This window comes from Mesoplodon bidens, assembly GCF_964165515.1.
Source record: "Mesoplodon bidens genome assembly, chromosome: 4".
NCBI classification, from domain to species: Eukaryota; Metazoa; Chordata; class Mammalia; order Artiodactyla; family Ziphiidae; genus Mesoplodon; species Mesoplodon bidens.
The window spans coordinates 150,349,455-150,374,310 of NC_138160.1; the positions used below are offsets into that span (position 1 = coordinate 150,349,455).

The following is a 24,856-nucleotide window of genomic DNA, read 5'->3' on the forward strand; positions in this document are numbered from 1 at the left end:
GCTGGGGCCCGTGAGCCATGGCAGCTGAGCCTGCGCATCCTGAGCCTGTGCTCCGCAACAGGAGAGGCCACAACAGTGAAAGGCCCGCGTAGCAAAAAAAAAAAAAAAAAAAATCAGCAGAGAATTCCCTGGCGGTTCAGTGGTTAGGACTCCGTGCTTTCACTACTGCCAAGGGCCCAGGTTCAATCCCTGGTTGGGGAACAAGATCCCACAACCAGTGCGGCAGGGCCAAAAATTTAAAAAAAAAAATCAGCAAAACAGGGACCCTTGGCTAGCTTGGCTAGCTTGAGTGGGACATGCGGGACATGCAGGGATGGAAAGATGTCTCTAAAAAAAAAAAAAAGTTAAACTAAAGCACACATTAATCTGAGTATTTAGAAAAGAAAAGAGTGATTAGCTTCCAGCAGGATGGCTTCCCAGAGTGCTGTTTCACGTAGGAATAGATTGGGAAACCAGGAGATGCTTTGCAAATTAAGAGGAGAAACACAGGGGGCTGGACTCTCAGGGTCCCGCAAGGTTGAGGAGCTGGGCTGCGGTGGGGACTCCAGGAGGTGGGTTCTCCCCTCCAGCCACCGCCTTCCAAGGGTAGACGTTGAACGGATCTTGGCAGGGGATTCCTTGGTTCTTGCAGGAGGGGAGCAGGGAGAAAATGGAAAGATTGAAATTTTTCCCCCTTCAGGGTCCTTCTAGACCTAAATCTTTCTCCTTGCTTAACAGTGGGGTTAAACCACGGTCTTCCAACCTACCCTCCTGCACTGTGGACAATTTGGGAGGCTGTTTTGGGGGCGTCCTACGCATTGTGGGGTGTTTGGCAGCATCCCAGGTTTTGATGCCAGGAGGAACCCCAGGTGTAACAACCACAAATGTCCCCAGACATCGCCCAGTGTCCCCTGGGAGTGGGGGGACAAATTGCCCCTGGTTGAGACCCTCTGGGTTTAACCTCTTTAACCAGAATGAATAACCGGATTTGCTCATTAGCATGTTTTAAAAATTAGCATGTTTTGCCTGGGAGAGTCAAGAGGTCCCTTTCGCCTACTGTAGAGATGGGAAAGTGAGGCTGGAGTCGGCTGGGGCCCCAGAGCAGTACTGGAACCAGACTGCATCCTGGTCTCCGGGAACAAGCTCTCCGGTGCCACAGGGCAGCAGCAAACTGGACTCGGGGAGTGACTGCAGCGGGTGGCGTGTGCCCCTCCACCTCAGTCTCTTCACTCTGCTGATTTCCCAAAGGGCCCCCAGGGTCGGACTTTTCCCGCCGCCCTGATGGGTCTCGAACCCTCAACTCAGAGCTCGCTCCTCTCTCCTGCAGGTCACAGGAGCAGCGTTCAAGAAGGGGCCGAGCGAGGCCGCGCGCGCGCGCGCGCGCCCTTGTGGGGATTGTAGTCCCGGCTCCGCCTCCGCTTCGCGCTGACTCCGCCCCTGGAACTACGCTCCCATCGTGCGCCGCGGCGCCAGGCGGTGGCGGAGGCGGGGCAGGCGGGCCGGTTGCTAAGACTTGGTGGGGTGCGGCGCTTCCGCCCGTCTCGTCAGGTAAGCGCACGGCCCCGGGGTCTCGGGCTCTTGCGTCCCAGGCTCCCGCGGAGGGCGAGCGGGAGCTGGGGCGGGGATCGCGGCTGCGGTGGACGCCGGCCGCGCGGGGAGCTAGTAAGCAAACTGGGCCGGGCTCGTGCGCGCCTCGCGCGGGCGCGGGGAGCGGCGCGTGTGCGTGTGCGTGTGCGCGTGCGCGCGGGGCTGCCGGGCCGCGGGACCCCGGCCTCCGCGCCATCAACCTTCTGCGCGTGCGCGCGCCCCTGCCGTCCGTGGTGGAGACCCCGTGCCCCAGCTGTTTCCGGCGTGCTTTGCCCAGGGGTCCTCTCGGCCAGCTCTCTACCGCCGGGATGTCCACTGGACTGTCCACTTACCAGCTTCCCGCCCGCTTTGGGGGAAAGGCCCCAATCTTTCTGTACGTCCTAAACATTGATAATCCTTCCTGATACTTAAGGAAAGTGAGTTTTCAAGACCTTTTAAAATTGTGACTTCTGGTCTCTCCCACACCCCACATGCGCGAGGTTCTCAAATTTTCATGCACGAAGGCCCACTTATAGGGTGGCCAGGTTCTGCAAATAAACATGCAGGTTGCCCTCTTAAATTGGAATTTAGTGTAAACAACACACACACATATATTTTAAAATACGTATATCCCAGTGATTGCATGGGACAACAATTATACTAAAAATTTATCTGCTCATCTGGAATTCGAATTTAGCGAGACGTCCTGCATGTTATTTGCAGACCCCACTCTGTTGGGGAGCTTGTCAGAAATGCAGATTTTGGGGCCCTCCCCCTCCTATGGGGCCGAGTCCTGGAAACAGTATTTCAAACCAGCGCACACCCAGACAGTGTGAGTCAGGAGACTCCAGCCCTGGCTGTTCTGCTCAGGGCTCCCCACCCTCCCTCCAGGCCCAGCTCTGGGTCACCACCTCCGAGGAGCCCTCCTGGAGTCTGCCCGTCGCAGGGCACTGGGCCCCTGAGCCTCCTGTGGATTTTCTCACTTTCTGCCCCAGGCAGCCATGCATGGCAGTGGCAGTGGATCCCATTTCACAGTGGGGGAAGCTGGGGGTGGGGTTAGGACAGGTAACACCAGGTCTCAGCCAGGAAACTGTGGGCTGGGTGAGGGCTTCGGGCAGGGCCTAGACACACCCAGGGGTGAGATAAGGCCCCTTCCTCTGGTTGGGTGTCACCTTCAGAGCCTGACTCAGCTTGCTGAATAAGCCCCGTTGCCTCCTCGGACCCCAGACCCACAGCCCAGGAGTTCCAGGGCACCCAGTGAGGGGACTGGCTGTTAGGTGTCCTGGCTCCCTGGTTCCGCAGACCCTCCAGGGCCTGCCCCACGCAGTTGAGCCCTCCCTGAGCCTGGCAGCTGGTGCCCGCCACAGAGGCTACAACCATAAGTGTAAACAGTTGTGAAAGGGGCTGCCCCCCCCCATTGTAGCACAGGCACCTTTAGGAGGTGCCCTCGCTGTAGGCAGAAGGAGGTGGATGCACCCAGGGAAGGGCCTGAGCTTGGCGGGAGCAGCAAAGAGCACAGCGGGGGGGGGCGCGCAGTGGGGTGCCCAGAGCTGGGGGGTGGATGTGGGGCTTCAAGGATGAAAAGAGGACCAGGTCAGCCTCTGAGTGCGCGCGCTTAGGTCCCCGGGGATGATGAAGCAAGTCGCTGGGCGGGTCACCCTCTGCAGACCCTGTTTCTCATCTGTAGAAGGGCCTCAGGACCCCCATTGTCCGGGGCTCAGAAGGCAGATTTGGGGAGCTGCTGGCCACCTGGCCTTAGCGTCAGGTCCTGCTCTGTCCTCCCAGCCACGTGGCCCCAGGCAAGTTCCTTGGCCTCTAGAAAGGGAACAGCCCCACAGTCTCTGTCCTGGGTCATGGGAAGGAGTCGGGGATCCTGTTCACGGCAGTGTGAGGACGTGCGGTGGTTCCAGCACCAGCAGCAGTCACGAGGTGCTGGGCCTCGTTTGGGGCCGGCTGCCCTGGCGACCACCAGATGTCCTCCATCACCCCCAAGAAGCAGCAGCTTTACTGAGATATGATTCACACACTGTGTGGTTCACCCACTTAAAGTGTATGTTTGAGTGTTTTTTAGTGTATTTACTATGTTGTGTGATCATCACGTCTAATTCCAGAACATTCCATCCCCCCAACAGGAACTCTGTCCCCATCCGCAGTCATTCCCCATCCCCTCCACCAGCCCCTGACAGCCACGAACTCACTCTCTGTGTCTGTGGATTTGCCTGTTCTGGACGTTTCCCACCAATGGAAGCACACACTGTGTGTCCTTCTGTGTCTGGCTTCTCTCACTGAGCATCGTGTTCTCAGGGTCCATCCACGCTGTAGCGGGTGTCAGGACTTCACCCCTTTTCATGGCTGAGTGATGCTCCCGTGTGTGGAGGGACCACGTTGTGTTTATCTGTCCATCTTTCTGTGGACATTTGGGTTGTGTCCACCTTTTGCTGCTATGAATCCTGCTGCTGCAAACATGCGTGTGCAGGTGCCTGTGTGGATGTGTGTCTCAGTTCTGGACACACACCTAGGAGCGGATGGTGGCCTGCTGTGGTTTTTAGGCATCCTCCCTGGGAGCCGGCAGCCCGGCCAGCAGTGTCCCAATGGCAGCCCCCTGTATTTGTCACTTGTTTTATTTTGATCAGACAGAGCTTGCATTCTTGGAGACACAAACGGGACTGTGTCTGTCTTGCCTGGGAGACAATTCTCTCTTGCCTGGGAGACAATGGGAGCTTTTGTGGCCTGGGGCAGGCTGTGCAGGCCCTGGCATCCTGGGCACAGTGTGTGCCGGGAGCAGATTCAGAGCCAGTGCCCCGGACCCTCCTGAGGGCCCCGCCTGGCCCGGGCGTCATGGGCGCCCGAGGGGCCCATCCACGCTGGCCGCTTCTCAGAGCTGCCATCTGCACCCCTGGTCCTGTGCGTTTGCCGAGCTTGTATCGTGAGCTTCAGACAGGCAGTGGTGGGCGAGGATCTACCGTGTCCTCTGGGGGGCCTGTGAGCTGGGGCACATCACAGGAGCAAAAGCCTCGTCCCGGGGGAGAGGCGGAAGGGGCTGGCCCACTCCAAGACGCCGCCAGGGTGCAGGGCGCTGCGGGCATGGCACCGAGATCCTCTGGGGTTCTGCGAAGGTCATCTGTAGTGCATCTCTAATGTCATCCAAGGCAGCCCTGACCAGTAGGAATATAATGCGGGGCATGTATGTGAGATGGAGCGTTTAGAAGCCATGTTTTTGAAAAGTACGAAGAAACAGGTGACCTTAACGTTAGTAATACGTTTCTTTAACCTGAGACAGGCAGAGTGTTCCCACTTCAGCACGTAGTCAACACAGTCGTTCCCCGGTATCCATGGGGAACTGGTTCCGGGACTCCCAAGAATAACAAAATCCGAGGATGCTCAGAGCCCTTATATAAAACGGTGTAGTGCAGACGGTCCTCGGTATCCGTGGAATACAGAAAAAACTGAGACAGTTCATGTTCATTCTTTTGTATTAAGTCTCTGAGGTCCGGTGTGCATTCTCCCAACATGAGACATCTCAAAGCAAAAGGGGGAAAAAAGACACCGTAACGAGGGCGGTTTAAACTCTGTGCAAAGCAAGTATTAGTAGGCGATGAGTGAGAGCACGACCGCTGATGCGTCTCGCTCGGTTGGACGAGCCTCCAGATTCGGCACGCTCCTGGGACCGACCCCTCGTCCGGCCCAGCAGGCTTCCCGCAGCTGAGGATGATGCCCTGCTCCGGTGTCTGTCCCCGCAGTCGGAGCCCTGCAGAGGATGGACCCCACGCCGGGCGACGTGGAGCCACACAGAGACGCGAAGGCCGGGAGCTCCGAGCGAGAGCCGGTGTGGCAGGCCCTCCCCATCCTGTCTGAGCAGCAGTCGGGTGCTGTGGAGCTGGTGCTGGCCTACGCCGCGCCGGTCCTGGATAAGCGCCAGACCTCACGCCTCCTCAAGGAGGTGTCAGCCGTCCACCCGCTGCCCGCACAGCCTCACCTCAAGAGGGTGCGACCCAGCCCCCGCCCCGGCTGCCCACACGCGCTGGAGATCCTGTTGTGCCTGGCGGGGCCGGCCGCGGGCATGAGATCGCTGGCCGAGCTCCTCCCACCGCCGGCCGTGGACCCCCGTGGCCTGGGGCAGCCCTTCTTGGTGCCCGTGCCCGCGCGGCCGCCCCTGACCAGGGGCCAGTTCGAGGAGGCGCGCGCCCACTGGCCCACCACCTTCCACGAGGACCGGCAGGTGACCCGAGCCCTGGCCGGGCAGCTCTTCTCGGCGCAGGAGCGGGTGGCGATGCAGGGCCACATGGAGCGGGCCGTGTGGGCTGCGCAGCAGGCAGCCTCGCGGGGCCTGCGGGCCGTGGGGGCAGTGGTGGTGGAGCCGGCCTCGGGCCGCGTGCTGGCCACGGGCCACGACTGCAGCAGCGCGGCCGGACCCCTGCTGCACGCCACCATGGTGTGCATCGACCTGGTGGCCCGGGGCCAGGGCCGCGGCGCCTATGACCTCGCACCCCACCCCGCCTGCTCCTTCGCCCCAGCCGCCACCCCCCCAGGCGTCCGCGCGGGCTCCGTGCGCAAGCTGGACGAGGACGCCGATGGCCTGCCCTACGTGTGCACCGGCTACGACCTGTACGTCACCCGTGAGCCCTGCGCCATGTGCGCCATGGCCCTGGTCCACTCCCGCGTGCGGCGCGTCTTCTACGGGGCGCCCTCGCCCGACGGCGCGCTGGGCACCCGCTTCCGCCTCCACACCCAGCCGGACCTCAACCACCGCTTCCAGGCCTTCTGTGGTGTGCTGGAGGCCCAGTGCCGCCGGCTGGACCCCGACGCATAGGCCCTGCCCGGACCTTCCTCAGCCTCCCTCATGTTGCCAGGGGCTGTCGACCCATCTCGGCTTGGGGACACTTGTGCTGTTGCTGCTGGCGCGTGGGGTGCACGCCTGTCTGGGTGAGCTCTTCCCCGGGCTTGGGCGTAACGGAGCTCCAGCCAGGCTGAGTAGCCGGGCAGCTTCAGACCTGGGCCTCTGGGGCCACCGGGATTGTGTCTCCTTTTCTCAGGTGTCAGGAAACAGCTCTGACGTGTGAAAATAAACAACTGAAAACTAGGTCGGTGTCTGGGACTTCCCTGGCGGTCCAGTAGTTAGGGCTCTGTGCTTCCAGTGCAGGGGGCGCGGGTTCGATAAGATCCCACGTATCACGCGGTGCGGCCAAGAGGAAAAAAGAAACCAGGTCGTTGTCTGTTGACGGAGGAGCGAGGGTCCCTGGGTTGGGGTGGCTGCTCCTGCCGACACCTGGGCTTGTACTGGGGGGCGGGGTGGGCCACGCATGGGCAGGGCGGGGCCCCCGGAGTCTGGAAGGCTGTGGCTGGACTCTGGGGAGAAGCCCGGCCAGCCTGGACTCCGCTGACCACATCAATTTCCCGTCCTTTGCAGGTGCCCACGGGGTCCCCACAGGGGCTCTTGGGCTCTTCCAAGGCGGGTTAGCACTAGGACCCGTGTGCGTGGGGCTCGGAGCAGCCTGTTTGTCCATCCAGCAGACACACTTTGACTGACCACAGGGCCCTGAGACATCCCTGCTCTGAGCCCCCACTCCAGCCCCCAACCCGGGGATGCTCCCAGCCCGTGGGGACAGGGCAGGGGGGCTCAGCCAGAGCCGGAGCAGTGGGCAGACAGTGGGGCCTGCAGGCAGGAGGGCAGGGCCAGGCTGGGCTGAGGGTCCCGGTGGGGCCCTCACTGAGCAGGGGGCTGGGGGTGCACCCAGAGAAGTCTCTGTCACTGGATCCTTCCCACCTGGACCACCTCCAGGCAGGGCTCCCCCACCCACTCTGGTGCCAGGCACAGGGGGCAGTGCAGGGCCAGCTGTACCGTGAGGGCCTAGTGGGCGCTAGGCATGGCCACATTGCCTGGCCCGTTTCCTGAAGATGGCACCATCTGTCCGCAGGGCCCTCATGGAACAGGTGAATTCAGCTCAGTTACACGCCTTGGTGGTGTCTCCTGTGAGGGGCTGCTCTGTGACACGGGCTCCTGGGTTCCTTCTGGGCAGGGCCGCTGGGTGCCGGGCCTGTCCCCTGGCGTTTTACCTGGATTGCAGTGGGGTCCTTGGCCTTGCAAGGCTCACAAGGGCAAAAACCGCAGACCAGAGAGGTTGTGTGGTTTGCCTGAGGTCACACAGCAATGAGCATGGACCTATTTATCAGTGATTCAGAGATTCTTTGTGGCCATAGGAGGTGCTCAGAGCCATCCGTGGATAAAGGGGAAGTTTGGGGGGGTGGGGGAGATGAGGCAGGAGGGCAGTGGGGGTGGGTTGCCGGGATCCTCTGGCCTGATGCCTCCCCTCGCAACGTGCCAGGCTGCCCGGGGGGGATCTGAGGTGAGGTGGTGACTGGGATCGCACATTCAGGGCTGGGCCAGCCTTTGGGCCAAGAGCCCAGATACCCCTGTGGACGGTTTGGTGGTTAGGACGGTGCCCACGGTGGCCCTCTGGGTCTGCAGCTGGCGTTGGGGTCGCCCAGCAGCCATGGGGACCCCCTGACTGTGACTGTCTCCCCTCCAGGTGGCTTCAGGCTTCCGCCCCTGCCCTGTCTTCACAGCGGAAATGTCAGGTGAGTCCTGGCTGCATCGCGCAGCGAGGGTTCCGGCTTCTCCACCCCTCTGGGAAGCGCTCAGGCGCTGGACGCTGTGCTGCGGGCAGGATCACGTCCCCCTTGAGGCCCGTGCAGTGCCTGCCATGGCAGCGTGTGCGCTAAAATGGAGCCATACAGAGATGAGCACGGCCCCTGGGCCGGGGGACACGCGAAACCGGAGAAGTTTCGTGTTGAAAACCATGCAGTCTGGACCCTGGGACCCTGGAACAGGACCCTACTGCAGATGTAACTTAATTTGAGGTCCCAATGGAATAGGGTGGCCCTGATGTCTCATGGCAGACGTCTAAGAAGGAGGAAACGTGGGCATAGACACACACAAGCCAGGGAAGATGGGGGCGGACACTGGAGGGAGGGGTCCACAAGCCCAGGACGCCTGGAGCCCCCAGAAGCTGGAAAGGGCAGGAAGGACCCTCCCTTGGAGCGTGGCCCTGTCACACCTGGATCTCAGTCATCTGGTGTCCAGAATGGAGATGGATAAATCTCTGTTGTGTTAAGCCCCCCAGTCTGTGGTCGTTTGTTACAGCCGCCCTGGGAAGTTCGTATGTCCCGAGTGCCAGAACCTTCCCTGGAGTCAAAGGTGTGAATGGCACGTGGGCCCCACCATCGAGTCTGTGTGTGTTCCTGTGACTTCTGAGAAATCACCACCAACTCAGTGATTTAAATAAAATTTGTTCTCTGACAGTCCTGAGGTCAGGAGTCCGACTGGGGTCTCACGGGGCTAAATCCAGGTGTGGGCAGGGCTGGTCCTTCCGGAACCTCCAGGGCAGCATCGGTTCCCGCCTTTTCCAGCTTCTAGAGGTGCAGCATTCCTGGCTCGTGGCCCCTCCTGCATCCTCACAGCCAGCAGTGTAGCATTTCCCGTCTCTCTCTGCGTCTGATCCTCCCGCCTCCCTCTTATAAGGACCCTGGGATGATGCTGGGCCTCTCGGGGAATCCAGGGTCCTCCCCATCCCAGGGGCCTTAGTCCCACCTGCAAAGTGCCCTCTGCCCTGTGGGGTGACATGTCCACAGGTCCTGGGACCAGATGGGGCACATCTTTGGGGCCGCTACAAGCTGATGGCAGTGTGGGTTTTGTTCTGGCCCCTCTGTCCCTGCAGGAAAGGAGAACAACTTCCCCCCACTGCCCAAGTTCATCCCCCTGAAGCCCTGCTTCTACCAGAACTTCTCTGACGAGATCCCTATTGAGCACCAGGTCCTGGTGAAGAGGATCTACCGCCTGTGGCTTTGTGAGTGGACAGGGCAGGAATGGGTGGCCACCTGCACCACCCAGAGACCCAAGACTGGGACAGGGGCAGGCTAGGAGGCCGCCCTGCACCCGGGCGGTGAGAGCCTGAGGGTTTGGTAATAAAGCTCCTTTCTGATGAGCTTCTGTCCGGTGTGGATGGAGCAGGTGGGGGGACTGGGCCCTCTGGACCCTTCTCTGGCGTGGGGTCCCTGCACTCATGGGAGCTGCCGTCCAGGGGTGGGGGGTGTCCCGGCTCAGCCCCTCTCTCCCCCCTCGCCCCCTCCCCACAGTCTACTGCGCCACCCTGGGCGTCAACCTCGTCGCCTGCCTGGCCTGGTGGATCGCCGGCGGCTCAGGAGCCAACTTCGGTCTGGCCCTGCTCTGGCTGCTGCTCTTCTCCCCCTGCGGCTACGTGTGCTGGTTCCGGCCCGCATACAAGGCCTTCCGGTGAGTGGGGTGGGCGGCCTGCACCCTCCAGGGCCCTCAGGGAGTGTCTGGTGCTGACAGCCCCAAACTGAGGGGAACAGGATACCTCACTGCGTGTGCTCCCCTCCGTGCCCAGCCCCGCATGGGCTGCATCCTGGTCTGCGTCTGCCGCCGGGCCCAGGTGTGAGCTCCACCCCTTCCTCTTGTCCAGTTTGGATGGCACTTTATATCGGGTCTGCAGACAACGGCCCACGGGCCAAAACCAGCTGCTGCCTGTTTTGTTCACTTTTAATAACTATTGAGATAATATTTTACATATTCTGCAGCTCACCTGCTTAACCATTCAGTGTTTCTAGTATCTTCACAAGGTTGGACAACCATCACCACTGTCTAATTCCAGAACATTCCATCACCCCAAAGAGAAACCTCGTGCCTATTAGCATCCCCCCATCCCCCTCCCCAGCCCCTGACAACCATGAACCTGCTCTCTGTGTCTGTGGATCTGCCTGTTCTGGACGTTTCCTGTCAGTGGAATCACAGCCTATTTGTCCTGTGTCTGGCTTCTCTCACTGAGCATAGTGTTCTCAGGGTCCATCCACGTTGTAGCGAGTGTCAGGGCTTCACCCCCTTTCATGGCCGAGTGATGCGCCCGTGTGTGGAGGGACAGCAGGTTGTTGTTTTTTTTTTTTTTAAATAGTATTGTGGGGTTTTTTGTTTGGCTGTGTTGGGTCTTTGTTGCTGTGTGCAGGCTTTCCTTAGTTGCAGAGAGCAGGGACTACTCTTTGTTCCAGTGCGCAGGCTTCTCATTGCGCTGGCTTCTCTTGTCGCCGAGCACGGGCTCTAGGCGCACGGGCTTCAGTAGTTGCCGCACAAGGGCTCAGTAGTTGTGGCTCACAGGCTCTAGAGCGCAGGCTCAGTAGTTGTGGCGCGTGGGCTTAGTTGCTCTGCGGCATGTGGGATCTTCCTGGACCAGGGCTCAAACCCGCGTCCCCTGCATTGGCAGGCGGATTCTTAACCACTGCGCCACCAGGGAAGTCCCCCCACAGTTGTTTATCCATCATCCATTGATGGGCGTTTGAGTTGTTGTCACCTTTTGGGTGCTGTGAATCTTGCTCTGTGAATGTTCACCCCCAGCCAGCTCCCTGCTACTCAGGTGTGTGCCATGTTTGCCCCTGGAAGGTCCCTGAATCCAAGACTCAGTGGGAGTCAAACAGGGCCCCTGGTGCCCTCTTGGAGGCAAGAACCAGAAACCCACTCTCATGTGCTGAAGCAAAAGGGGCCTGTTGCTTGAGGCCCCAGGCTGGCTGGTGCGACTGTGTGCAGGAACGGGGACCCCCAAGGGCTTCGGGGACTGCCTGGGAGCAGCCCTGAGCTACGCGAGCATCCCTGCCTCCCCCACCCTTCCTCTGCTGTGGGTCCCCCAGCGCCTGCCCTCCTTTCATGATCCGGAAGTGGCCTGGGTGAGCCCCGTGCAGCCTCCCTTGTCCGGGGCAGCAGGCATGGGTCCAGCATGCAGAGCACCTGAAATCCACGATGAGTCTCCCTCGGGCCACGCGGGTGCGGGCACGTGCTTAGGACGCAGGAGGCTCTTAACCTCCCCAGGAGGAGTGTGTCTGGGTGACATCCTCTGGGAAGGGCAGCGCTGGGCCCCTCCTGATGGGAACTGCACGGGAGGGGCCGTCCTACTCCCGCAGCCTCTGCCTCTTCCTCCTCGGCCTCAGTAACGGCTCTTTTCCTTTCCTCCAGATCTGACAGCTCCTTCAATTTCATGGCGTTTTTCTTCATCTTCGGAGCCCAGTTCGTCCTGACCATCATCCAGGCTGTCGGCCTCTCGGGATGGGGCGCGTGGTAAGCAAGGCCCCCGAGAGCCCGCAACGAGCGGGGTCAGCTCTGGGGCCACGAGTCACTTGCTCATAACTGTTCGTGCAGGCTGAGCTCTGTGACGAGGACCCCAAAACTCTGACAGCTGGGAGAGGGCTGACGTTTGTTCCTTGCTCTTGTCTACCCTCCAGGGAGGTGCCGGCCCAGGGGGCCGGGTGCGGCGGATCTGCCCGCCTTCTGCCGCCTCGTGCGTGGTCACCCGGCCCCAGGAGGACCTGGGAAGCGTGGTCCATGATGTGTCTGGGGGGTGGGAGAGCAGCTCGAGGGCCTGCCCTGAGCAGCCACCTGTGCCTAGGCCTACCTAGGGGGTGAGCCGTTTTCCATTTGTTTGCTTTTGGGGTATCATATGAGGTTTCTGTGGCTACTGTAACAAATTACTCCAGATGTAGTGACTTGAAATGAAAGAAACATGTCACGTTCTGGAGATCAGAATTCACTTAACCTGTGAGTGGGCAGGGCCGGTCCTTCCGGAGGCTCCAGGGGAGCATCGGTTCCCGCCTTTTCCGGCTTCTAGAGGCGCCGCATCCCTGGCTTGTGGCCCCTCCTGCATCCTCACAGCCGGCAGCGCAGCATCTCCTGTCTCCCTCTGCCTCTGACCCTCCCACTTCCCTCTTATAGGGACCCTGGGATAATGCTAGGCCCCCTGGGGTATCCAGGGTCCTCCCTGTCTTAGGGGCTTTAACTTAAGCCCACCTGGAAAGTCCCTTTTTCCACCTAAGGTGCCACATCCGCGGGGCCCTGGAGCAGGACGTGGCAGTGTTGGGGCAGCGGGTCCGTCTGCGGCAGGCAGTGCCCAGAGGTGGCGCTGGGCGGTTGCTCTTCCTGCCTTGTGTGCCACCAGGCGTGTCCCCACGTCTCTTGGTAGAATTTCTCGGCATGTCAGGACCTTGGCCGTGTGAGCGGCGGGGAGTCTTCTGGGTCACGCCCTGTGGTGCATCTTCTGGCTCCTAGGTGGGGGGCGCCTGTTGCCATTGCCTTCAAGGTGTCTGTCCCCGTCACTGCCATGTCCGTGGGGACGGCTGCCACATGCCCTTGGCAGTGGTGAGCTGTGCGCGCTCCTTTTGTTCTTGAGGCCCCGCTGAGGTTGCACGGCCTCTCGGTGTCCGTTTGCCGCCGGGCCTTCACCCCTCCCCAGGATCGTCACCCAGGGTCACCCAGGGTCATCTCCAGGGTGCGTCTCTCTGGGTTCCTGACATCACTCCCTCCCTGCATGGTGAGCAGACCCTGAATGCTGGGCCTCCTCTTGGCCGATGCCTTCCCAGATGCGGGTCTGGGATCCCCAGGACCACCCCAGGTGCAGGGATTCACTGGGCGACCCCCAGGCATGGCCGAGACCCCAGATCCAGCGGGAGAGTAGGTGCCCGGGTGGACTCCACGTTTGCACAGGTGGTGTTGGGACGGGGAGCCCCCGAGGTCTGGTTCCAGACGCAGCCTCACGCCGGCACCCAGCTGCCTTCTGCTTGGCCCCCCATTGCCGTGGTTTCTGCACGGACGGGCAGGGTGCACACACCTTCCTTGGGGCCCAGCCTGCAGAAAGGGAACATCGGAGCCGACCTTCCCACCTCCCGTGGGGGCCTCCCCAGCTGGTGACCTCACCTCGCGCAGGGGCTGCCCCGAGATGTTCCCCTTGTCTGGGAAGTCGTGGGGAGAGGGAGGGGGGTAGTAATAACAACGGTGACAGTGATGGTGACAGTGCTCCTGGGTGTGCAGGGGGGCTTGGGCACCTCCCGAGGGCTGGCTCATTTGCTCCCCTTGAAGGGGTCTCCTGACTTCCTAGTCTGCAGACGGGGATGGGCGTGGATGGGGGCAGGGGGTAGGGTGAGGGTTAGGCTCCGTACCTGGTACCCAAGGCCCTCCCCTTCCTGCCATTGTGGGCAGCTGTCCTGGCTCTGGTCCCGTACGGGGACCCCCAGGCTCCACAGACGTGGGGGAGTAGATGGTGCCTGGCCCGGGGGCCACCTTGGGGCTCAGTGCTGGGGCTGGGGCCGAGGAGCTGCAGCTCTGCCCGTCTGCGTTCACCCTGACGGGCCAGCCTGGGCTTCCCCCACCTGGGGTCTGCCCCGCTGCTGAGCCTCCCCGCCCGGGGTCTGCCCACTCCGGGGGTCTCCTCCTGGCTGGCTGGGGTCTCCCTGTTCCCAGGGTCTCACCCTCCTGCCCAGGTGGCCGCAGTCCTGCAGGTCACCTCCAGGGAGCGAGTGGACCACCCTGGGGTCAGCGTGTGGAGCCTCGGGGATACCTTCCGGGGGCACCGGCTCCCATCCAGTCCCGGGCCCGCAGGTCTGTCCCTCCCCGCTCACCCCAGACGCTTCCCTGTGAGTCCGTGCAGGAGGTGGACTTTTAAAACCTCTGACACGTCTTATACGTAAAAGGCCGCGATGCTGCTTTGCACCAGGAAGCCAACAGTGACCCCAGCACCTCAGATGCTCACATGTGTCCTTCCTGCCCTCTCGTGACCTTCTCACGTGGGGCCCCTTAGAGGTTCACGGACCCGGGGCAGAGCCCGCTGCCCACCACTCAGCCAACTCCCCGCCCACGTCCTCGCCTCGACCACACATGGTGGGTGCAGTGCTCTTACCCACCTGCAGGTGTCTTGGGTTTCCACAGTGTTTCCATGACAAGTCTTTCCCCTCGGGGATCCCTGTGGGTTGTTAACGTCTGGTCTTTGTGGTTGGTTCACATCAGACTCCAGGTGAGGTGTGCACGCCTCTCTGATCCGGGAGCTCGACCGTCTGTAGTCTCCACGGTAAGGGCTTTATCTAGGTGTCTTCACAGCCAGGAAGGCAGCCTCTTAAGCGCACGATTCAGTGGTTTTCAGTGTATTTACAAGGATAGAGGTTCATCACCTCTATCCAATTCCAGCACATTCCGTCACCCCAAAAAGAAGCCCGTCCGCATCATCAGTCACCCCCACCCCCTCCCCAGCCCCTGACAACCACGCATCCCCTCTCTGTGTCTGTGGACTTGCTTGTTCTGGACGTTTCCCATCAATGGAATCACACACTGTGTGTCCTTCTGTGTCTGGCTTCTCTCACTGAGCGTCGTGTTCTCAGGGTCCATCCACGTGGTAGCGAGTGTCGGGGTTTCTCTCCTTTTCATGGCTGAGTGATGTTCCCGTGTGTGGAGGGACACGGTATGTGTATCCATTTACAGAGACATGGGTGGACGCTTGGGTTGTGTGTGCCTGTCTGTTATTGCGAGTCGTTCTGTTGTGCAGTTTCTACAGGTATCCGTGTGAACGTGTGTTCTCGTTTCTCTTCCACCTGGTTGTGGAATTGCTGGGCGACACAGTAACTATTTAGCCGTCTGAGGAGCTGCCAGGCCCTCCCATAGCTTTTGCAGGCTGCACCCCTGTGCTGTCCTTTTGCACCTTCTGTCCCCATATCCCTGGCTCTGTCCCCTCAAGCTCCTGGCCGAGTGGCCTTGGGGGAGCACCTGGCACCCTCGTGTCCCTGCTGCTTTGTCTCCAGGCCTGTCATCCTCCCTGCCCTCCCCCCACTGCCACTTGCCTTGGCTGACCCGCCTGGTGGGTGCAGCAGGCTCTGCACGTCTGTCCGTAGCTGGTCAAGGCCGGTTTATCACCCACTGTCCTGAGTGGGTCACCCTGGGCTGTTGGTGAGATCGTTCTCTGGAAGCTCCGGCTGCTGGTCCCTCTGGGAGGCTGGGCAGTGGAGCAGGTCCCCATCCTACAGCCCCACCCTCCCCAGTGGCCAGGATCCATGGCCCCAGATCCGATGCGAGATTATTGGTCCCCAGAGTGGCCCCTCCCCCAGCAGAGCCAGCCCCTCTTCCCCTCCCAGTAGCCCACAGGACAGCATCCAGCCCCCCACTGGCCCAGCCCCAGCTGCCTGTCTACCCACCTGAGCCCCCCAGCCGCCCAGCTGTGCTCATACCCCTCAAAGTGTAAAGCAGTGTGTTCTGTTGTCCTTGTTTGTACACAAGGACGTCTCTCCTGGTTTCACAGAGGGGCGAGGCCTGTTCGTGTGTGCCTGCAGCAGGTTGCATACATCTTATAAACTCTCTCAGGAAGGATACATAGTAGATGAGCTACACCAGTTCCCTCTGGGCTGGGGAGGGGGTCGGCAGGAGAGAGACTGTCTATTGTGTATTTTTTTTTAATTTCCTGAATCTTGAACCGTGCGGTGTCATTACTTGCTAAGAAGAAACATTCTCAAAAACACCCTATTTCCTGCCTCTCCCTCCCAGAGACCAGATGGGTGTTCTTCCGCATGTGGACTAGGGACGCACCCAGTGACCACCAGCTTTCTCTTGTTTTGCTGTCTCCTTAATAAACTGATGTTCCAGTCATTCCCAGCCAGTGGGCATTTACAGGTTACCCTCAGCTTTTCCTTCTTACAGCAATGGCCGTGGCGTAAATTTTTACAAGTGAAATAGTTGGGGGAAAAGGAATGAGCACTGGGGCTTCCCTGGTGGCGCAGTGGTTGAGAGTCCGCCTGCCAATGCAGGGGACACGGGTTCGTGCCCCGGTCCGGGAAGATCCCACATGCTGCGGAGCGGCTGGGCCCGTGACCCATGGCCACTGAGCCTGCGCGTCTAGAGCCTGTGCTCCGCAACAGGAGAGGCCACAACAGTGAGAGGCCCGTGTACCACAAAAAAAAAAAAAAAAAAAGGAATGAGCGCTTAAGTCTTGTTCTGGGTCACACCCCATTGCCCTCCAGGAAGGGTGCACCCCACACTGACAATGTAGTGTTTGTTTCTCTATTCCCTCACTATGTTTGCCGGGACGATGGTGTCAGAACGAGACTTTTTCTAACTTGCACATCTTTGTTGGTGGGTTCGAGCATCACTTCCAAAGTTCGTTGCTCCTTGTGAATTGCCCATTTTCTCTGCCGGTCATTTACCTTTTTCTTGTTGATTTATTGGAGCTCTTTACACATGAGGGATGGTGGGCCCTTGTCCGGTGGTCATGCTGGCTCCCACACACTCTCTCGTCCCTTGCAGTGGTTGGCTGGCTGCGATTGGGTTCTTCCAGACCAGTGTCGGGGCCGCCGTGGTCATGCTGCTTCCGGCCATCATGTTCTCCATGTCGGCCGCCATGATGGCCATCACGATCATGAAGGTAACTCCTCTAGGTCCCGAGACATCCCGCTTCCTCTCTCGCATCCTGTGTCCTGACCTCCCAGCCCCGGGGGCTTGTCTTACCCTGTTTCGGTAGCAGGAGACCGAGCATCGGGAAGTGAAGTGAGCGCTGTCAGCAGGGCACACCCTCCGTGGTCCAGACCCTCGACCTCTCAGGCCAGGGCACTGCTTTCCCGCCCACATGGCCTTCCAAGGAGGAGGGACTCAGGGAGACAGCGCCCTGTGGCCGATGGCGACCACTGCCTGCCAGAGCCCCTAGCACGCGTGTCCCAGAGGGTGGTCCACACTGCCAATTCAGCCACCACCGGCCACTAATCACTGTTTCCAGTTAAATGCAAATTGAGTAAAGTTAACTAAAACTAAAAATTCCTTGTGTCCGTCGCACCCACCTCCTCCCGAGCGCTCAGGCCGTGAGGGGCTGGCGCCAACCAGCTCCACCGTCACGGGCTCTCCCTGGACAGCCCCACTCCAGGCATTTGGAGGATTCCAGCTGGAACATGAGCCCTATAGTCTGGGGGCATCGGCTGCGTGAGGGTTGTCCTGGGGCCATGTGGAAACCGACGGGTGACGAGGCTGACGGTGCGTCCACCTGGCCTTCCCGGAGGTGACCCTCTCGGCCGTGCCCCTCCTGTGCGCCCAGTACCGCTGCTCAGGGAAGCCAGCCCTACCCACGACTTTTTTTTTTTTTCTTCCCCATGCCGTGGGGCTTGTGGGATCTTAGCTCCCTGACCAGGGATCGAACCGGCACCCTTGGCAGTGAAAATGCAGAGTCCTGAGCACTGGACTGCTGGGGAAGTCCCTGAAAGCTCGGTTTTGAGTCCCTTCCAGCCTCCGTGCCGTGGGATCTCAGCTGTTTTGTCAGGTTTTGAGGCCTGCACTGTTCCATCGGAGCCCTGGGTCATCTGGAAGGACAGAGGGGTGCCTGCTCCTCCGTGTTTGCCCCTGAAGTCCCCTGGCTTTATGGATGACCCGAAGGGGGCAGGAGGAACCAGCAGAAAGCAGACCCCGGGAGGCTTGGGGAGATGCTGGGACGAAGGCCACACAGGGACAGCTGTGGTTCCACCAGGAACATCTCAGCAGCAGACGGGAGGGGTTCCAAGCTGAGCGAGTCCTCCAGAGCAGAGCTGCCCCATCGGGGTCCCCAGCACCACCCCGGTTTGGGGGTTCGCCGGGAGGCCATTGCACAGGAGAAAGATAAAGGACAAAAGTGTCAGCTTCACTGCTCAAGAGCCTCAAGTTAAAACAAATGCCATCTTTTCAGTTAGTGGATTTGCTGGGATTTCCAGAAATAGCCCAGCCCCATGTCTGAGGGGCCCAGCCTTCCTGGACGGTGGGGAGGAGGCAGTGGTCCGTCCCCAGAGGTCTCTGCTGAGGAAGTCATTGCAGAGATGCCCTCGGCAACACGGGGGCCCGGGGCCTGATGTGCCCCGGGGGGTGAGTCACCGGGTGGTCGCCAGGCAGCAGACCTGTCCTGGACGAGCCCCTTTCTGCTGGGGCGGTGGAGACCCTCGGACGGGCAGGCAGTGGTCACAGCGCAGGCGTGGCCTTCAGAGCCCCCGTCTCAGCTTCTGCACTTTTTCTAAAGTTCCTGCAGTTTGTCATCCGTTTAAGAAAAGCCCCGCCTCGAATCCAAGTGGGTCTCTGCACTGTCCTTTTTTCCACCCCCGCAGGTGCACAGCATCTACCGCGGGGCTGGCGGGAGCTTCCAGAAGGCACAGACGGAGTGGAGCACAGGCGCCTGGCGGAATCCGCCGTCCCGGGAGGCCCAGTACAACAACTTCTCAGGGAACAGCCTGCCAGAGTACCCCACCGTGCCCAGCTACCCAGCCAGCGGCAGCCAGTGGCCTTAGCAGGAGCCCGGCGGCCCCGCTGCCTGTCTTCCACCGGCCCACCTGCCCCTCGCCATCCACTCCCGCCACCCTGGGTTTGATGAGGCCCCTCCGCCAGCCGGGACGGCAGACCCGGGGGCTCTCGGGGACCCGCCCCTGCATTCACCTCACTCCCGAGAGCAGGGCTCCCTGCAAGCTCTGCCCAGAAGCTGTCCGGCCGCCGCTGTCCAGCAGAAGGACACCCCCTGTGGTCCTGAGTGTGTTTAGTCACCGTGACATCCACTGTGCTGCAGCCACACCCTCTCCCCTCGGGGTCTCGGGGGGCTGACCTGGGCCTTGCAGGTCAGAGGTGGGCCGACTGCCCCCTTTCCAGAGCTGCTGACGCAGAGAAGGGCCCCGGCCCTGCGTCCACCCTTCCCGGCCTTGCGTCCACCCTTCCCGGCTTCCATCCGGGTGGTTGCCCTCGGCCCAGCTTCCAGTAAGAGGGAAAGAGGGAGGCCTTCCCAGCACCAGGTTCTGGTCCCTGGTGGGAGACAGAGGGGCTCGACGGTAGCTGGATCCTCCATGTGTTTGCCCTCTTGTGGACTTGCCGCCTCACTGCCACGATCTGAGCTTCACCCCGTCTGGCTGGCTGGCTGTCTGTCCATCTGTCGGTTGGCAGCTTGCCTCCAGTCCCCCTGCCCGTGGCCATGCTCATTCTGAGATGCTCTCATCCCCCCCGGAGGGGTCTTAGAGCTGGGACCGTCAGGTAGGACCTCGTCAGATCCGAAACCTGGGACCAACTCGCTCTGCGGGGAAGGGGAGCCGCCGGTCTGTCTCAGATGGAAGCAGATGGGAAACCAGACGCATCTCCGCAGAGCGCGCGCCCCAGGCCAAGCGCTGGGCCCGAGGCTCGTGGGCTGCCATCCACGCAACCCTCCTGGGACCGCGGGACCAGGAGTTGGAGTCCCTGAGGGGACAGAGGAGAGTGACAAGTCTGTGCCTTATTAGGAATCTGAACCTGCCCCTTCTCTCTGCCCTCCGGTCCTTCCAGCTCCTTCCCAGACAAGCAGCCTGCACCTGTGTGAGTGGATGGGCCCCCGTCCAGGCTCCCGGGTGCCCCACACGCTGCCCCTCGGCTCCTAGTCACCCAGCCCTCGGGGCAGGACGCCCTTCCTGTCGCACCAGCTGGGCCGCCCCCCACGCCCCCGCCTGCTTGCTTGGCTACTCGTGCTGACCACCCCGCGGTGCCCGAAGGCGGCCGCGAGAAAGCACCCGGGTCTGGGACCCTAATGGGCCCCTGAGATGGGAAACCCGGGTCCCGTCGCGTCCCCAAGGCCACCTCCCGTGACGGAGGCGTGCGCCACACTCCCCGTGGGGCCGAGTCGCGCGTGAGCGGGGCGCCACCAGTGACGGGCGATGAGCAGGCATCAGCCAGCCCGGGATCGCCCACGGCACCCACCCCCACCCCACTCCTCGCTGTGCGTTGTGGTTTTTGTTACGTGAGAATATCCAGGAAATAAAGACATCCTTTCTGCATTAGAGGAGCATCCGCGGGGGCTGTTTTTGGCGCCACGTGGTATCACCTCCGGGGCCTTCATCCCCTGGATCCCAGCGCCCACGGCCTCCGGCGGGATAAACCAGGACCAGGCTGTGTGCTGGGCCAAGTCCCGTCCACGCTGCCGGCCGCCCCTGCCAGGGACCCTGCCCCACCCACCGCGGAGCCTCGCCCGCAAGCCATGTCCCTTCGTGTTCTTGCTTTCAGTCACATTTTCTTCATGCTCAACAGCTTTCAACCGAAAAAGAAAATTTGCAGGAAGTGAGACAGCAGCTCCACTTGCCATGAAGGAGACGTGGGGGCTGAAGTGGCTGGGATAGGAGCAGTGTGGGTCTGCAGAGGCCCCAGTCCGGCTCACGGGGGGCCCTGGTGGTGGAGTGGACACCCCGCGTGGACACGGGAGAGCGGCGGCGGGTCTGTTACCCCACGGACACCAGGGGAAGGAAACGAAGTCCGCAGAGAGGAGGCAGACAGAACCCAGAGCAAGTGGCGTGGGTTTCCTCGCGTCCACCCAAGTTCACTTGAAGTCCTGACCCAGCACCTCAGAGTGGGACCTGTGTGGGAACGGGGTCTTTGCGGGAGTAGTTAGTTAAGGGGAGGTCACACAGAAGCAGGTGGTCCTAACGCAGCAGGACTGGTGTCCTTAAGAGGGGGCCGTTGGGACACACACGGGGAGGGGCCGTGTGAAGGCAGAGGCAGAGACGGGGTGAGGCCGCTCCGAGCCCAGGGTTGTGGGGACCCCCGGAAGCCAGGGGAGAGTGGGGGCGGAGGGTGGCAGGTGGTCCCTGGGCAGGAGCCAGCCTGGGACCCCGGATCTTGGGCTCTGCCCTGCCGAGCTGAGGGGATACACGTGTGTGAGCTGCGCAGTCTGCAGTGCTGGGTCGTGGGCGGTGTAGGGCTCGCCTGTCGGTGTGGGGGACGCGGGTCTGGGGAAGGGCATCTGCGTCCTCGGCTCAGAGGTGATGTGGGGGACCCAGGACAGGTCGAGAAGGGGACCGTCTGCTGGGGCGGCTGTGACAGGACCACTGACCTGGGACCTAAACGAAGGATTTATCCCTCCCGGTTCTGGATCCAGGTGTGGCTGGACCGCACTCCCTCCAGACTCCAGGGGAGGGTCCTTCCTGCCTCTCCCACCCTCAGGGCGCTCCAGGCTCTGCCTCTGTCCTCACAGCCTTCTCTTCTGTCTCTTACGAGGAAACCATCCTTGGATTTGGGGCCCACCCCACATCCGGCATGATCTCAGCTGGATCCTTACCTTTAATACATCTGAAAAGACCCTGTTTCCAAGTAAGGTCACGGGTTCCGGGCCACCGCTCAGCCCGTCCAGGGAAAGAGAACCGAGGCTGCACCGAGGGGCTTGGCTGTGGGGATGGGTCCCTGGGATGGACGAGAGCATCATTCACGGGGGAAGGGGCGCAGGTGAGGGTGAGGGAAGGGCACCTGCAGACGCCCGTGGGAGCCTTCCTGCAGGGGAGACTGGGCTCAGAGCATCCTCAGTGGGATCCGAGGGGAGGGGCTGACCTTGGTCAGAAGCAGGGACAGGTCACCTCTGGTGACGGGAGGCCGGAGGCCGGCGGACCAGGCAGGTCCTGCAAATTGTGAGTAGTTGATAGCTGACAGCTTCTCACCAGCTGTCCTCCAGCTCGGGGTCCCCTGGGCACTGTGAGCACTGGGGTTGGAGCATCTTCTGAGGACCGTCCGGGGTGCTGCGGGGTGTGGAGCAGCCTTGCTGGCCCCACCCCCTTGATGCCAGTAGTCCCCCAGTCGTGATGACCACAGACGTCCCCAGACATGGCCCCATGGCCCCTGGGGCAGGACCACCCGGGTGAGATCCCTGCTTTAGCTGCAAGATCTGACCTGGCAAATCTGTTCTCAGTGGAGGTCAAGAGCAGCAACTGAACAAGAAAACTTGATGAAGTTTTTTTTTTTTAATCTGATTGAGGGATCAAGTACCCTCAGTTTCATCACAAAGCATCGATGATGATGGAAGTCACTTCCAGGAGTAAGAACATGAAACAAAAAAAACGAGAAAGTTTTTAAAAGGGGACTTGCCTGGGCGTCCAGTGGTTGAGACTCCGCGCTCCCAATGCGGGGGGCCCAGGTTTGATCCCTGGTCAGGGAACTAGATCCCACATGCTGCATGGCATGGCCAAAAAACAAAAAACAAAAAAACGGTAACTGGAAGCGATTTAACTTTGCTATGGAGAAAATGAATGATTGATCAGGATTACATTTGATTCGTAGAGTTTACTCTGAACCTCCTCTCAGAGAAAGCTCATCAGTTTGGGGGCGGGGAATCTGGATTTAGATGCTGTGCCTTCATCAACAAAGATCCCGGGGCCAGGGGGCAGGTGGAAAGGTCCATATAACAGACGACCACAGACTGGGTGGCTTAACACGGCAGGAATTGACGCCCACGTTCTGGAGGCCTGAGCGCAAGGCTGAGGTGTCACAGGGCCCTGCTCCCTCTGAGACCTTTGGGGGGGCCCTTCCTGCCTCTCCCAGCTCGGTACTGTTATTTACTATATTAGGATTGAAGACAGAAAATTTTGAAACATTTTTAATGTCATTTAAAAAATAAACTCATTACATTTGAACTGTTTTTTTTTTGAAGTAGAGTTGATTTACAATGTTATGTTAGTTTCAGGTGTACAGCAAAGTGATTCAGGTATACATACATATATATATATATATATGTTCTTTTTCAGATTCTTTTCCATTATAGGTTTTTTTTAACATCTTTATTGGAGTATAATTGCTTTACAGTGGTGTGTTCCATTATAAGTTATTAAAAGGTATTGAATATAGTTTCCTGTGCTATACAGTAGGTCCTTGTTTATTTTATATACTGTAGTGTGTATATGTTAATCCCAAATTCCTAATTTACGCCCCCTTCCCCCTTTGGTAACCATAAGTTTGTTTTCTATGCCTGCATTTTAACGTTTTTAAAAACCACATTTTCCAAAAATAAAAATAAAAAGAAAAGGATGAGTGACATTGCTTTCATTTTTCAAATCTCTGACTTGTGGCTTCAGAGAGGAGGAGCTGGATTCTCCCGTGGGCTCCTTTGCAGCAGGATGTTTTGGACCCGAGACACAGATTGAGGGTGAAAGCTTTACCCGGGAGGCGGAAGGCATAAATGAGCAGGTCACAGCTGTGGGCAGTCAGGAGGGCTCAGTCCCTCGAGGACCCTGCCTCAGGTTGTCTGCCCATGGGGGTGGGGTGCTGGGGGCATTCATCCTCCACCTCACACACCTGGGCTGGGGACCGGGGGGGACTTGACTCTGCCCTCAGGTGGAGAGTGCTGGTCTGTGTGCCTGCGTCTGTGTGTGTGCACATGCGTGTGTGTTTGTGGGGAATGTGTTTGTGTCTTGTTATGAGTTGAATTGTTTCTCCCCGTCACCCCCCCCCCAAATTTGTATGTTTAAGTCCTAAACCCTAGGACCTCACTGGGAGCATATTTGGAAATCGGGTCATTGCATGTGGGATTAGTTAAAATGAGACTATAGTGGAATGGGGTGGTCCAAACACAGCAGGGCTGGTGTCCTTATCCCAGGGGGAGTTTGGACACAGACGAGACACGCAGGCAGAGAGAACACCGGGGGTGGCTGAAGTGTTGCTGTCACAGCCAGGGAACCACCAGAAGCTCAGGGAAGGGCCTCCCCTCTCCCCTTCGGAGGGACACCTCAACCTTGGACTTACAGTCTCCAGAACCAGGAGAAAATAAATCTCTGTTGTTGAAGCCACTCAGTCTGGGTGCTTTGTTACAGCCATCCCCAGACACATCCACAGATGGGTTGTCCTGTCGCCTGGCCAGTCTTCATCTCTGCTCCTGTGACCCCAGCTGTCACCAACCAGGTCCTTCACCCACAACCCAGAATGTCTCCCCACTGCCTCGTGGCTTCTGTTCACCCATCGGGTAAGCCGGGCATCTCGCCTCAAGCATCAGAAACCAACTCCGGCTGTCTCGAGACGGCCCCGGAATTCACTGGAATTGATTTTTCAGAATAAATTGATTTATAGGAACTTAGCAGATGCCCACGGAATTGTTGGGTGGCTGGGGACCCTGAATCAGACCCCAGACCAGGAGCGAAGGTGGCTGTGAGGACCAAGAGATGCTAATAGAACATCATCTTTCATTTATTTATTTATTTATTTTTTATTTTTTATTTTTTTTGCGGTATGCGGGCCTCTCACTGTTGTGGCCTCTCCCGTTGCGGAGCACAGGCTCCAGACGTGCAGGCTCAGCGGCCATGACTCACAGGCCCAGATGCTCCGCGGCATGTGGGATCTTCCCGGACCGGGGCATGAACCCACGTCCCCTGCATCGGCAGGCGGACTCTCAACCACTGCGCCACCAGGGAAGCCCAGAACATCATCTTTTAAAGCATCCTGCGTGGTGAGAGGATAGGACCACGGCCTTGCCCCTGGAGTGAGCTGGTGGGAGCTGGCTCCAGGCTCCAAATCCCGAACAGGACTGTTCAGTGGCTGTTTTAGTCTCCTGGGGCTGCTGTAACAAATTAACACAAAGACCGTGGTTTAAAAGAGCAGATTTGGACTTCCCTGGTGGCACAGTGGATAAAGAATCTGCCTGCCAATGCAGGGGACATGGGTTTGATCCCTGGTCCGCGAAGATCCCATGTGCCATGTAGCAACTGAGCCCGTGTGCTGCAACTAAGAAGCCCATGTGCTACAACT

At 59.7% G+C, this 24,856-nt stretch overlaps 2 protein-coding genes across 2 annotated transcripts; both read left to right on the forward strand.

Annotated features, from left to right (window-relative positions):
- Nucleotides 1-1,465: 1,465 nt before the first annotated feature.
- Nucleotides 1,466-20,140, forward strand: SCAMP4 (secretory carrier membrane protein 4). The gene is made up of 7 exons (XM_081231692.1): nt 1,466-1,527; nt 8,073-8,121; nt 9,261-9,389; nt 9,679-9,835; nt 11,561-11,662; nt 16,655-16,772; nt 18,463-20,140. The coding sequence occupies exons 2-7, from the start codon at nt 8,115-8,117 to the stop codon at nt 18,640-18,642; spliced, it is 693 nt and encodes a 230-aa protein (XP_081087818.1). The 5' UTR covers nt 1,466-1,527; nt 8,073-8,114; the 3' UTR covers nt 18,643-20,140.
- ADAT3 (adenosine deaminase tRNA specific 3) lies at nt 3,151-6,621 on the forward strand. Its single transcript, XM_081232968.1, has one exon. The coding sequence runs from the start codon at nt 5,303-5,305 to the stop codon at nt 6,353-6,355; it is 1,053 nt and encodes a 350-aa protein (XP_081089094.1). The 5' UTR covers nt 3,151-5,302; the 3' UTR covers nt 6,356-6,621.
- Nucleotides 20,141-24,856: the final 4,716 nt, after the last annotated feature.

Coding starts and splice junctions, on each gene's coding strand:
- ADAT3 (XM_081232968.1), top strand. CDS start 5,303: ATGGACCCCACGCCGGGCGACGTGGAGCCACACAGAGACGCGAAGGCC.
- SCAMP4 (XM_081231692.1), top strand. Junction 9,836..11,560: donor CCCGCATACAAGGCCTTCCG/GTGAGTGGGGTG, acceptor CCTTTCCTCCAG/ATCTGACAGCTCCTTCAATT. Junction 16,773..18,462: donor TGGCCATCACGATCATGAAG/GTAACTCCTCTA, acceptor CCACCCCCGCAG/GTGCACAGCATCTACCGCGG.